The sequence below is a fragment of the Ixodes scapularis genome, unplaced genomic scaffold, assembly GCF_016920785.2.
Source record: "Ixodes scapularis isolate PalLabHiFi unplaced genomic scaffold, ASM1692078v2 PGA_scaffold2__306_contigs__length_199485367, whole genome shotgun sequence".
Classification (NCBI taxonomy): Eukaryota; Metazoa; Arthropoda; class Arachnida; order Ixodida; family Ixodidae; genus Ixodes; species Ixodes scapularis.
Window position 1 is genome coordinate 60,777,492 of NW_024609857.1, and position 13,243 is coordinate 60,790,734.

The following is a 13,243-nucleotide window of genomic DNA, read 5'->3' on the forward strand; positions in this document are numbered from 1 at the left end:
GCCAGCGGCGCGCACGCGCACTAGCGACGGCATCTTCGTTGCGGAGAGCGTAGCGGAATAGGAAAAACGATCCACGAAAACTCCCATTCCCGTGCGGCGTGAGTATCACGTGACAGAGGCGCGACGACAGGCGGGGCCAGTAGTCACGTGCTACCTCCGCAACGCTGGATTGGCTAAGAGTGCTTGTATCGTCCGAAGTGGTCCATCGCAAGGTGCACCGAAATGGCCGTCATCTGTCTGGATGATCTACGCAGAAAAACCGTACGAGATCACTCACGCGTAAATAAAGTCCCAATTTTGTTCCAAACGATCGATATTAAGCCTCGCATCGCTATTCAATGTCAGGAAGGCGAAAGGTAGCATCTCTACAGGGAGGTCCATCTTGGATCATCTGTGTCTACCTTCATCCGATCCGTCGTTTTCTGGTTTTTCCTTTTTGCGCGTGACGCCGGTGCTAACAGTTGCGAATAGACCAGCGCGTGCACACAAGTTTCCCACTCCAGTCACTAACCACCCTTGTCAATCTGGATGGACAGCGAAGCCATTGGTGCAACGACGGTTAGCTTACGACGAATCCTACGCGCCCTTATTAGTACCTTATAACCTTAAAGCCCGGCACTGACTAATCAAAAGTCGAAGAGAAAAGTTGCTTCTACCTTGGTACAGGACGCGTCAATAAAACGACTCGAAACGAGGGCACCCAAAGGCCATTAGTGATGTTTCGCCCAACCCCCGGCTCTAATTCGACCGCAACTCATTAGGCGTTTCATGCCGCATACTGGGGTCCCTGGTCTGTTAACGTCCGCACAAACTAAATCCATCTAACAAAATATTAATTGTGGACCGCAAGCTTCGTCTTCGAAGAACGAGCGTCATTCCGGCCTTCCCACAAACTGACGAAACCACCGAAGGGCGCTCACGGAGAAATACGCAGCCTAGAATTAATTTACTTCACGAAAAAAAAAAAAAAAAAAAAAAAAAAGCGGTAAAAAGGGGGGAAAGGAGGGAGGATGCAGAGGGGGCCTCCAGAAAACGCGAAACAGCTGCCGTTCTTCCACCAACAACACGCGACTGGTCCCAAGAAGATGCTAAAAAAAATTACGACGAAGGCAAAAAAAGAGTTTCGAGAAGAAGGCAAAGAGAAAGCGAAGGAAGGAACGCCTCCTCCGAGGCACAGCCGCCCGAAAAACCTCCGGCGTGACAGCCGCAGCAGCAGGCCTCTCCGAAAAGATGGCGCCGTCCGCATTCCTGGGCGCCAGCGCCGCCGCCGTCGGCCCCAGCCAGCAGAGCGGGGCACACACATCTGTCTAATGGTCACCCCCCCTCCCCCCCTCGGGACAACCCCCCGGAGTCCCTCGTTCGCATCAACCCCGCTCGGGGCCAAAATAGACAAAGAAGCGGCTTGGATTCTCGCTGGCCGTAACCGAATGCAATTTAACGAGGGACGCGCCTGGAATGCCTTGGCGTCCACGGCTGCCGCGCGCACGGCCAAGGAGAGAGCGGGCGAGAAAAGGCCCAGAGGCCGAAGCGGCTGCTGCCTGCCGCCCTTGCCGATGGCTGTTGCCCCCTTGCCAAAAAAAGAAGTGGTGCCCGCTCTCCCCGGCTCCAGAGAGGGAAAGCACATTATTGATGATGAGGCGCGTTCGATTCCGCTCGTCGGGTACCCTTTCGCAGGACTGCACTGGGTCATCCCTCGGGGCCCAAAGGGGTGAAAGTGACGGCCCGTTAGCAAGGGCCGTCACTTGCGTTTCGACGAACCACGCTGCGCCGCACTGTTCCTCGGTGTCCTTACCCGGAGTACCAGGCGGTCAAGGTCGAGAAGGTTTGACCTTGAGAAGGTTTGACCTTGAAAAGGGTTGACCCGGCCCCCCCCGCTACAGCTCTTGATGCTTTCCCTGGGACCTACTCGGATGGCACCAGCAGCGCCCGCTCCGACAGAAAACGGACCTTGTCCCAGACAGTGCCAAAACAGCTGGAGGAGCGTCTGAACTGTAGATCGCGACTTAAACCCCGGAAATCCGAACTCCTTGTGTCAGGGTTTAGATTATCATGTTTCCTACCTAGCTCACCTCGACACTTTTGTCACTATTATCTGTTAAAAAGAGAGCACCGGCCAAATTTCCCCAAGGAACCCAAGCAGGTCACTGAAACTCGTCTGAACAGTAGGGACGGGATAGATCGTATGGGTGACTCTGGAAACTACACTCGATACTTCGATGGCACCGTTGCGCGTGCGTCGCACGTTGTGGCTGGCTTACTAGGTATCCCTATCGGAGCGCAAAAACAAGCTACTGAAACCTCCCTAGGGCTCGCCTAACGCTTCCACTTTATCGAGGGCAGCGCGTGACCCGGTAACCGAACTAAAGCTCACCGGAACAACTGCAATACATTAAAAAAAACCAAGCGAGCTGGTGATGATTCATGGTAATAAAACCCGAGACTCAGGAACACAGGAGGGGACGACGTTGTGTTGTGTTCGTCCCCTTCTGTGTTCCCGAGTCTCGGGTTTTATTACCATGAATCACCGGAACACGTCGTGTGAACGAAGCTTCGGGTACTCGATCATGGACCAGCACAACTCTGGCGATCACTTTTGGAAAACCGTGCGGGATGCTGCAGGATGGTCTGGCGTTCCCCTCTCCACAGCTTGAGCCCGAAGGACTGAGCTACATCAGGGGAGAGGTTTGCAGCGACATCGAGGACCTGCAGCACTGCCTCGAGTCTACATATGCCAACGGCCCGTATAACTCGTGCTGCGGCAAAGTTGAGATATTTGAACTCCAAATCCCGGTGCAGGAAACCCGTAAAAACGGAGCGGTGACGTCAGAACCGGAAGCGGGAAACGTGTCGGTTCGGTCCGCGCTCTACAGGTACAGCCACGGGCGCTCGCACGAACCACGCGAGATGCCCGACCAGTGGAAGCGGGGGAAACAAATCCAAGGTGACTGACACCCGCACACACCGCCGACTGTAAACACGAGACGGGATCGGTGGCCGAGTGGGCTGAAGCGCACACCCAGCTCGACGCGCGTGGAGCGAAAGCTCGCGCTGCAGAACCCAGGGATCCTGGGTTCGAGCCCCACCCCTGCCCGTTTCGATCTGGATGAGCATCGTACCGGCGTGCGGTCGTGTATCATTACTGCGTGGTGCACGTTAAAGACCCCAGGCTAGTGGTTGTACTGCACTGGCTAAATTGCTCATCTACAGCGTGTGACTCGTCGCAACTTTGATGGCAGACCAACTACGCGCTGTATAAATATCCCCACAACCCAATTATTTATTAAACACGAGACGGGGACACGGTGTGGTCGGGGATCGCTCGGCGGCAGTTCGTTCTGGCGGCTGTTCGTGTGTGTGTCAAGGGACTTGTTTCTCGCGCACAGTCAATTAAAGCCGCCGTGCATAGAGTATGGTGATCATGAGGTGTCCAATCATCGACCATTTGCCCCTAAAAAAGGAATATGCCTAGAGCCGACAAAAGAAATAATTTTGCCACTTTGGTAGAGCCTCGACGCAGCAGCAACAACGCCCCACTTCTCTAAAAAAATGTAAAAAACAAGAACAGTTTGAAATGGTTGGGATTGACCCGAGATAAAGCGAACAAGAGTTTTTGGCTGGCCACACTCAAGAACACCAAGAACTCTTGGTGAGCACGTGCACACGCGAGACGTGAGCGAGCGGTGGTAAGGGCCCGTAACCGGGAGGCCATCGCAGCAGCGGAGACGACGAAACACGTCGCGGCTACTGGAATTGCCCAACCACGGTCTGGCAAGTGGCTCGGTCCCGGACGACGACGAGCCAAAAGAGGTGTCCCGCGACAACGCTGCCAAGAACCGACGGCCTGTAACGCTATCCTCGCGCCCCTTCCGCCTCGCGCGCAATCGGCGAGCAGGCATATGGCTGGAGAAAGCGCGCACCGCCGCTGCCACCAGGCTACGCCGACCGGCTGTTTGCCGCGCACGGCGCTCACGTGACTGGCCCAATTTTCGGAGGCGCATTTCGGAGCAGCCAAGAGGGCGCGTGGAACGCATGACTACGCTTCGTTTTCGTCCATTTAACACCGGGGCTGTCGTTAAAGCTAGCCACTAGGTGAGGACCTTCGTCGACTTCCTCATTCCAGACTTGCGCCTGGAAGATCTCTAAAACGGGCATAGACGACTGAATCGAAGATGCCTGATATCCGCTTGGATAGCTACCGAAATTCATTCACGAGCGGGCAATTTTGGGTCATTATTCCACTTCGCGTTCCTTCGAAAGAGGAAATAAAAATAGAAGGAACCAACGAACACAATAGGCAATAGACCTTTTGCCAAATTACCAAACATCAAAAAGAACGCCGGGAACGTAGGTACACGCGCTGCGCGTGCTGGCATCTCCAGCTCCAACTGTTCAAAAACAAAAATCCAAAACAAATGACACTTCGCACGGGCATTCTACGGACGCTTCATTTTGGTTATTTACTTCGATTCCTTTCTAGGCAAAAGGAGCACGTGCAGCGCGTGTACCTACGTTCCCAACACCCTCTTTGATGCTTGGGTAATCTAGCGAAAGGTCTATTAAAGTCATCGAAAAGACGAAAACGGCAGCAGGGTGTCTTCTTCAGACGTCCAGAGCACGCGCCCCTTGTCTTCCGTCGTGCTTCGACCGCGCGTGCATGCTCAATACTCCGAAGCGTCATCGACGGCAAGAAGCTCGCGCCGGAGGCGGGACCATTGAAACTCCTCCCTGCCGTTCAATCGACGGGCACGACCAAAAGCGTCGCTGTGATCGCCATTGTCGGATTACCGTTGTTTTCATCGACGGAAGAAAAAAAAAAAATGTCAAGCGTCAACTTTGACGGCGCTTCCGAGCTTCCATCGTGATTTTGAAACGCATCATGGGTAGTTCCAAACTATCACACAAATAGAGCCTGGTCGTGAAGTTACGAACGGAAACCATAAGAGCGCGCCACCGAAACATCTCGGCGCTAACAGCCAGCGCCTGAAGATTTCGGTGGCTGCACCGTCGCGTCTACGCGATCCAGAAGCTGAGCGCACTACGTACGGCCACAGTGGGCCACCGTAGTACGGCCTCTTTGGAGAAAGGGAGGCAAGGACAGCCATTGCATCCATGCCTCGACTCGCTCTTTACAGTTGAAAGGCTGCGATTTCAGTTGCTCGGGTTGTGGAATGCGCTTGTGAGGGCCGCCGAAACAGCCGCTGCTGACTGGCGTTTCGACACTGACCTGAAAGCGAAGCGCGAAAAGGCGTCCTGCATCGCGCAGTAGACTGACTGCACAAGCACGAGCTTGCGGAGCACCTCGGCTGTACAAAAGCACGCGAGTCCTCTGGATGAAGCCGGTAGCCCGGGCCTCTACCGGTGCAACCTAGAGCCACTAATCAAGGTACGCCCATTGAGTGCTTCTACAGTATTGCCTAGATAACTAGTGTGAGAGATTTCATCTCTATTCAGGCACGGCTTGAAAATAAAAGTTATAATTTTGAAAAAAAAATATATATATCTGTATGTGTATATTTTGGGAGCATTCCAAACAAACAAAAAGCTAAGCAAACTTTTTTTTTTTTTTTTAGGATATTGGTTTTGAAGTGGCCGATGCGAAAACTGACGTTTTTTTTTCCACCTGTCGGGGATCGCATGTTTGACTGTTCGCTATTTTCCCGCTTCTCAAAATATCGCTCCAGAACTTATGTGTGAGACACGAAATAGATATTATTCGGTCTAAGGAGTTGAATTTTTTTGAACATATTTTGGGAAAAAAAGAACTGGAACGTCGTTTATTTTTCATGATTTTGGCAAAGTTTGGCAAGCTCTTACGTATGACCCAAGATGTCTTAATTTTTAATCACACTGGCATCACCATAATGCTGAAATCTGGCTATTTTTAAACGAATACAAATTTAATATTATATGTACAAAAAAAATTCCGTTACAGTCATTTGAATGAAAGAATGTTTCGAAAACTTGGCAAATTCGGAATCGATTTTCTCAAATACCCAACTTTTTACTTGCTTCATATTTTACCAGTAACAAGGTATAATCCTGGTTTATTAGAAAATATAAATATATAGTATTTTGTTTGTATGACGGCAATTAAAGCTTGTAAAAAGGCAAGCTTTGTTGCCAAGTAAAATACTTTAACGTGACATTACGCACAATTTCACGTATTTTTAAGCTTGTATGATGTAACCAACTATACCACGCCGCGACGTTGGCCAGAATAGCACCTAGGTGAGGACGCACAACGAACAATGATAAAGCTTTAATAACATATCGTACCTTGCAATAAATAAAACACGATGCAAATATATGTGGGCGGTTTCATTTCGATTCAGGCAACGAGGTGCAGTCATATTTTTTATTTTGCCTAAAATTTTTATATTTTGTGGCGCATGTTCCAAGAAGAACAATCCTTTTTATTTTAATGTCTTAACATGTTTAGCCTGAGAAAAGAAATCTCAAAGAAGCGGCAAAGAACGACGAGGTTTCGACGATTGTCGTGTGTGGCGTTTTTGAACCACTCAATCTCAAAGTATTCAAAAGAGAGCATCTATATCTTTTTAGTGATATACATATGCAAGTAGGTAAAACGACATTATAACTACTATTTATTATTCGTCGCTCCAATCTTTGTAAAGATCCCCAAACATGCCTCCGCGAACAATTGTAACCTAACATGCGAATTTCTTTTTTTTTTTTTTTGAGTCGATTATGTTTAGTTTTACTTTTAGAATAATACCACGTGTAGAACCTCATTGCCTTCCAAATTAAGCAAAGTTTATTTTCTGTATGACGGGGGTCACACATCAATAAAAGGTTGTTAAATTGTGCATTAAATTTAAGTAATTCTTCCACATTGTTATCAGTGATCTAACGGATTGGTCGATGTTTAAAAATACATGTAATGACAAGCAGTTACTATTTTTAGCTACAGTGATTTAAATAAAATAAATCTGATGTAAATAAAATAAATCTGATTTAAATAAAATAAATCTGATTTAAATAAAATAAATCTGATTTAAATAAAATAAATCTGATCTAAATAAAATAAATCTGATTTACTTGAATATAAAAAATAATTTTTTTTTCCACTTAGGTTTTTAAACATTTAGGAAGCCCCGGTAAACCCAAAGGAGACATCAGATTCCTCTAAATAAACAATCTGGTGGACATTAAACAAATAAAATTAATGTACCCTGAAAAAAAAATCACATGCACACAATTTTATAAAGCCAGCCTAAGAACAAGTCCACAACATAAAGTTGCTACATATATTGAAATTTAAAGAGGCCTCCAGGCATGTCTTCCACTACTATAATTCTAAATTGTATACAGGACGCTATTGCCAACTCCAGACAATCTTCTTGCAATCTACTTTCAAAAGCTCTGTCTAAAATGTGTGCTGCTTTTACTTTTCTCTTTTTCGTCTTTTTTTTTTTCTGAGTTGATGGCAACTTTTATTGCTGTTGGGGAAGAAGCGTATCAAGCAGTTATACTGCTTTTTTCGCATCCTCTCTCTCTCTCTGCTTGTATGGTGAGAGATAAAGTTAGAACTTGAATGTGCCCGTGTCAAATTCTAGAAGAGTCCAAATAGCGGCTGAGAGAAAATAGTACCACATTATCTCTAGCTTCCAGAGTGGAAGGGTAGCTGACCAGCATGGTGCACTCTTGCAATGTGTGGATTGCAAGAGTGAATTCACCTAAACTTTATCAGCTGTCTTTGCCATTCAAAGATTCGGGATATGAATGAAAATAGTCCTATTAAATTCGGTTATGTCTATCAACGAAATGTTTACCTGGTGCACAGAAAATAAATACACATACGCAGACCCACATATTTTGAAAAAAAAAATCGAGGTCATGGTCAGGCTCTATGAAATTGGTTGCTTTTTCCCCTTGGTAACACCAGCAAGTCTCTTCCATGACACAAAAAGTGGTACCTGCCAATAGCAGAAACTAATGCAAGGAACAGTTTCACCTCTTTTCAAGACTGCCCCATCCTCGAGTACCTATCGCCTGGTTTTAAAAATAAACAAGGGAAGATGCATCCCTAGCATTAAAAGTCGGAGTGTGACTATTACATATATAAATTATAATGAAGCTACAGAATAGCCTTAGTCCTTATCCAGACTGAATGTCCCTTGTGTCATTAGTGAGATACATATTGTGATAAGAGAAATTGTGTGATCACCCTGACACCTTAATTTTCTTTGACACTAAATACGAAATCCTCTTCAAATGCTCTCGACTAATTTTATTATTTGCTCCTCGCTCTAATGTGTGTTTGAAATGTATTAGATATTCAAGCAAACAGACAGACCCATACGAGGATTCTGCATTGTCTTTATCTGTCTACGATGCCTCCAGTATTTATACTAGCGGTCATGGCGATTAAACTTCAGCTGCAAGTCAGCGCTCCCGTGCATTTCTTACTGTTGGTGTCTCATCCTTTTGCGCTCTACGTCTTTCATTTACAACAGCCCAAAAACAGTTTGCTGTCACGCCAAGCTGAGTGACCCATTGGTCGGATACACAGTGGTGTTACTGACTGCATAACCAAAGCACTTTTCAATAAGGTGGCGATCACAGCAGGTTAACACAATGAGAATTTAGCACAAGTCTACAGGTCATTTGAGCCTCCATCAGTCTCCAAGCACTTCTTCCTTCCACTGTCTTACATTACAAATGTAGACCCGTGTTCATTTGCTTGAACATCCTTGCACAAAAGTGGGGGGGCAGGAGGTTCTACAGTGCAAAGCAGGGTGGCCCGCAAGGTGAATCAAAGAGCTACAGACGGTACAAAGTCTCCAGTTCCAAAAGGAGTGGGAAATCAATCCATACAGCTTACTGACCAACGAAACACATCACAGCAGTGTCAAGCTGCTGCCACCCCAAAGGGATGTAGGTCGTGCTGCTGCATTTTTTTATACCGGCAGGCAACCCCACAGCATTTGACACAGTGAACCCGAAAATGAACAAAATGCATCTCACAATCATGCCCATGCAGGCTTCAATGCCGTTCACCAAGCCTGCAATGCGAGCTTAAGTGACGTCGATAGTCGTTAAAGGGGCACTCAGGTGCTTTTCGTAGAAGCTTGTTTTCAGTGGCATATTGTCTGTTGGGCTTTAATTTAGTCAATAAAAATGAACAGTTATAGACGGTAAGACATCCGTAAAGTCGTAGCGATTGAAATTCTCAGGTACTATTTTCTCTTGCGGGGAGGGGAGAAGGAGGAAGGCATTTTCGGGTTCCCACCACTTCCATAAAGTTTGACCATTGAAAATACTTAATTGCATGGAGATTCCGAACATTACTATTATTGCTTTTTTTAGGCGCATTGTGCATTATATTTTGACAAAAACGTCAAATCCTCAAGTGTAATAGACGTAATACAGCAATCATTGTTTAAAAATGCGCCGCTCCCCGGCGTCTGCTTCAAGGCAAAGAAGGAGAGGCATGTCACTATCTTTGATTAGATTTTAATAAAAAAATTAATTGGCCAAAACATTTTTTTTTTACGATGCATGGAGCGTGTAGAGAGAGTTATCACCATAAATAGACAATCTCAGAATCTACTTGAGCGCTCCTTTAAGAGTAACCATTCAACCGAGTCCACGAGGCATGAAGGTAGCAGGCACGAGGGTAGGAAGAGGAGGAGGCGACATACCGATTCAAGACAGCCAAACGAGAAAATCCCAAGTGAAGCCGGAAGTCCTTGGGAACGCCCCTAAGAGTGACCAAAACAGCCAATGGTGCCAAATCAGCTCTACTTTCTGTCCAATAGCATCTTTTGGTTTTGGTCAACGTTGGGGGTGTGTCCCTCCAAACCGGAAGTCTCCACCGGCTTTACCTCTGGTGGCGTCATGTCGCCTCCAGAAGCTTCCTACCCCCATGGTAACAAGGCTTGATGGAGGACTATCTAAAGGGTATCCCTGGAAGACCAGACACTGGCAGACCTTGTTTTGCCAGAACTTCGAAGGTGCCGGACCGCCTGGCAATAAGCCAGTTTCCACCTGGAAGCTTCTAGGAGACCATTTCCAATCGTTGGTTGGGTGTCAGAGATGTGAGAAACTTGGTCCAACTAGAGCAACTAAATATGCCACGCTTAGGGCACACCATTCACCGACTGCCCCTTGGGCACCGCCATTTTGTTGCCTAGAGCAGAGTAGGTGCAATTGGCAAACGTTACAATTCGAGACTGTGACTTCCCAAGCTTTAAATACGGTGTCCAGAAGCTCAAATGATGTCATTTAGCTCTGTCGCGGACCGTTTTAACATTTCTGGAGGACGGAAAATCCTTTCCTGCAATTCGAGATAAAACTTTGGGCGACTGGCAACAATGATTTCAAGCAGCAAGGTGGTCGAAGTGTCGTAGCTCCGACGCGTAGCTGATTTATTGTCTCTACGTATAGAGACATATGTATATACCTCGAGAACTGCCCACAGCAGGAACCCTGGACCAGTGTTCTGGCCACCTGGGAGGTAGAGAGAGAGGGTGCGACACTCACCTCGGAGGAGGCGTGTGAGGGCAGGGAGGCGTAGGAGCCGGATTCGCTGGCGGTGGAGCTGGCGCTGGAGCGCTGTGAGCGACTATCTGCTGAACTGCCCTGGTGGGCGAAGGGCATGAGGCTGTTGCGGATCTGCTGGAGGGCCTTCTGGCGGTACTCCCTGTGGGCCGTGGGGCACGAGGGGGGGGGGCGGGGGCAGCAGACGGGGCCCCTTGGCCTCGGGCTCGCTGCCGCCCCCCGCCGCCGGCCGCATCATGGCGCGCCGCCCCTCACCCCTTCTCGGGGAGGCTGCCCGCTAGCGCCATCGGGCTGCCCTGCCCCCGGGGCCCATGAGCACCCTGCGACAGAGATCATCAGCGGTCAGGAACGCACAGGGGGCTGCAGGCCGACAACCGACTCAACCAGGCTAGGACCCAGCCGTAACAAAAACAAACAACACTCCAGTTCCCTCCCGAATCATTGCTGCAGCTTTGGTGAACTCATTAGACAAACTATGGTTTGCTGCAACATGAAGACGAGCAGGAGAAGCCACACACTGAAGGTAGAAAGCCCATGCAAGAGGCAGAAGTCTAGATCTTCATGTTGCAACAAACTATGGGGTTCTTTTTTACGGTCACAGTTTAAGAGAAACGTTGCATGTTGCAGCATAACCGCAAAAATACCAGTCTTTCGTTGAAAGGCACAAGCAAACTAATTTTAAAGCTAATTAAATAATCTTTCAATGTGCACCTGGTGGATGCATGTGGAGCCTATTTGGGAGGTAATCTAACAACGTTGGGGAATGCCATCCCCAACGTTCCATCGGAGTTCTATCGGAGCAGCACTGCTCTTTGGAATTTCAACATTTTCCTTCTTAGCTTTCCTCTTGCGCATTGTACCAAACAGTCCAAGAAGACGGAAAGCAGGGACTCCCCTCTTTCTCGGACCCTCGTTTGTGCACCCGGATACAGCCATTCTCCCCCTAGAAGATTAGCCCGTCGCTCAAACTCGGACAAAAGTCGCTTTTCCCACCTTGTTCAGCCCTAAGCTGACAGTCTTGTGGAAGCTACGTGCTCCTTGGGCCAGCCACACGCTCGTCACCCCAAAAGTACTTCGAACGGCTCGGTTGTAATGAGTTGACGCTATTGACACCACCACAACGCCTGACAACGCCACCAACGGCAAAGCTCATAACCACGCCAGCATTGCAACGTCACGAATGCGGGGAATCTTCTCTTTCTGTTTTTGTTTGCGCCCGATGTCCCATGACGCATTGCATTCTCCGTTCGCTTCTGTTCGAGCGCTTGCTCGAGTGCACCATTTAGGACGAAAAACATAGCCAGTTGGTCAAAATACAAACATGCGATTGTCATTTACGGTTATTATCCGTCACACCTCACTCATTTCCAAACGAAATTTGTGTATTTCAATTTTAGTTTCCGAACCCCTTTAAAGAGTATAAGAAAATAGTGACATAGAACCACATCGAGCCCCATTTGTTTTCTTCCTTAGCCCACAGGCATGTGCAGAATCAAGGAATGTGGTGCTTAATCTGATATTGACAGCATTATTGCTGGAAGAGTCCTGTAAGCATATGTATGGGTCCTTGAGCATAGAAAAGCAAGTAGAGTGCCCCTCAAACTTAACACCGCCACTCGGTTACGCAAATAGTGATTTATTGCATTCTAACCAAAGATAAACTGGTCACTGCAGCTGCTGGAATAACTTCCCCCGGGTAGGGTTTTTATCCGGGACACAAATCTTCACAAACTAGTTTGACTGCTAGGCTCAAAAATAGGTAAAAAAGTGAAGAAACTGGACCATCTCGTGGCGGCATCAAGGTTGGGGTGCACCATACATACTACAGGTGTGGAACTCATGAAATGTATTTGGGAGCAGCCACGGGAGCAGCTGAAACCGCTGTTTTGGAGCAGGTTGGGAGCAGTTAAAACTCCATTCTGGAGCAGGCTAAGAGCAGCCCAGATCAGTTTGCATTGCACTTCAGCTTGCGTCTTAGACGAGCACGGGAGTAATTTTAAATGTGCTTAGCAGCACAGATGGACATGAGTGGTTAGGGACCTAGGTAGATGGGATAACAGTGTAACAGATGCGAAAACTTGAAACTTTGGGAGCCTTAATGAGAACCAAAAAGCAAGTACCATATGTTTCTGAAGATGGCGTCCTTGATATTTTCTGAGTGGCTTTCAGCTGCTCGAAATGCAAACCAGCACTGCTTATCGCACAATTCCCACACGTGCTGGACATAGTAATTATATGTGCGACCCTCTTGGCGTGCGATAAGCAACGGACGTGCAGTTGCGTGGAGCAACAGGGCAACAAATTTAGAGTTCATACTATTGTGCAACTCAATATCGAAGCAGCAGACTACGATTAACGGAGTTATCGTATTCGAAGCGACAAGCAGGAGCAAGGTTAAAGTGCGCCGAGCAGATCTACCGCTCGCGTGAGAGCTGCTGGCCGGCAAGGATTCGGATCGGACAGCGTTTCAGTTCAATCAAATCATGACTTATCTCGCAAGAATGCGGTTTTAACTTCCAACGATGAAGCACTCGAAGGAATCTTTTGCTGATGAGCTTTCAACTGGCTGATGTCCAGAACCCGGGCCGCAGACCCTCAGGCTATCCGACGCTTAACGACTCGATCTCACCTCGGCCGACTTGTTTAACCGCTTATGGTTGAAGAATAACAATCCTGTCGCAGGCGAGTTTTTTCGCGTGCTTCCGACTCGGGATACACA

The 13,243-nt window shown here is 47.9% G+C and overlaps 1 protein-coding gene across 3 annotated transcripts in view; it reads right to left on the reverse strand.

Moving 5' to 3' along the window:
• LOC8039752 (serine/threonine-protein kinase Warts) overlaps window positions 1–13,243 on the reverse strand; it is an 82,423-nt gene that overhangs the window by 48,202 nt on the left and 20,978 nt on the right. For all 3 annotated transcript variants that reach the window (XM_029987502.4, XM_029987501.4, XM_029987500.4), the window contains exon 2: window positions 10,507–10,844. In XM_029987502.4, coding sequence (XP_029843362.2) covers window positions 10,507–10,623 — 117 coding nt within the window. In that variant the 5' untranslated portion in view covers window positions 10,624–10,844. The remainder of the gene's footprint in view (window positions 1–10,506; window positions 10,845–13,243) is intronic.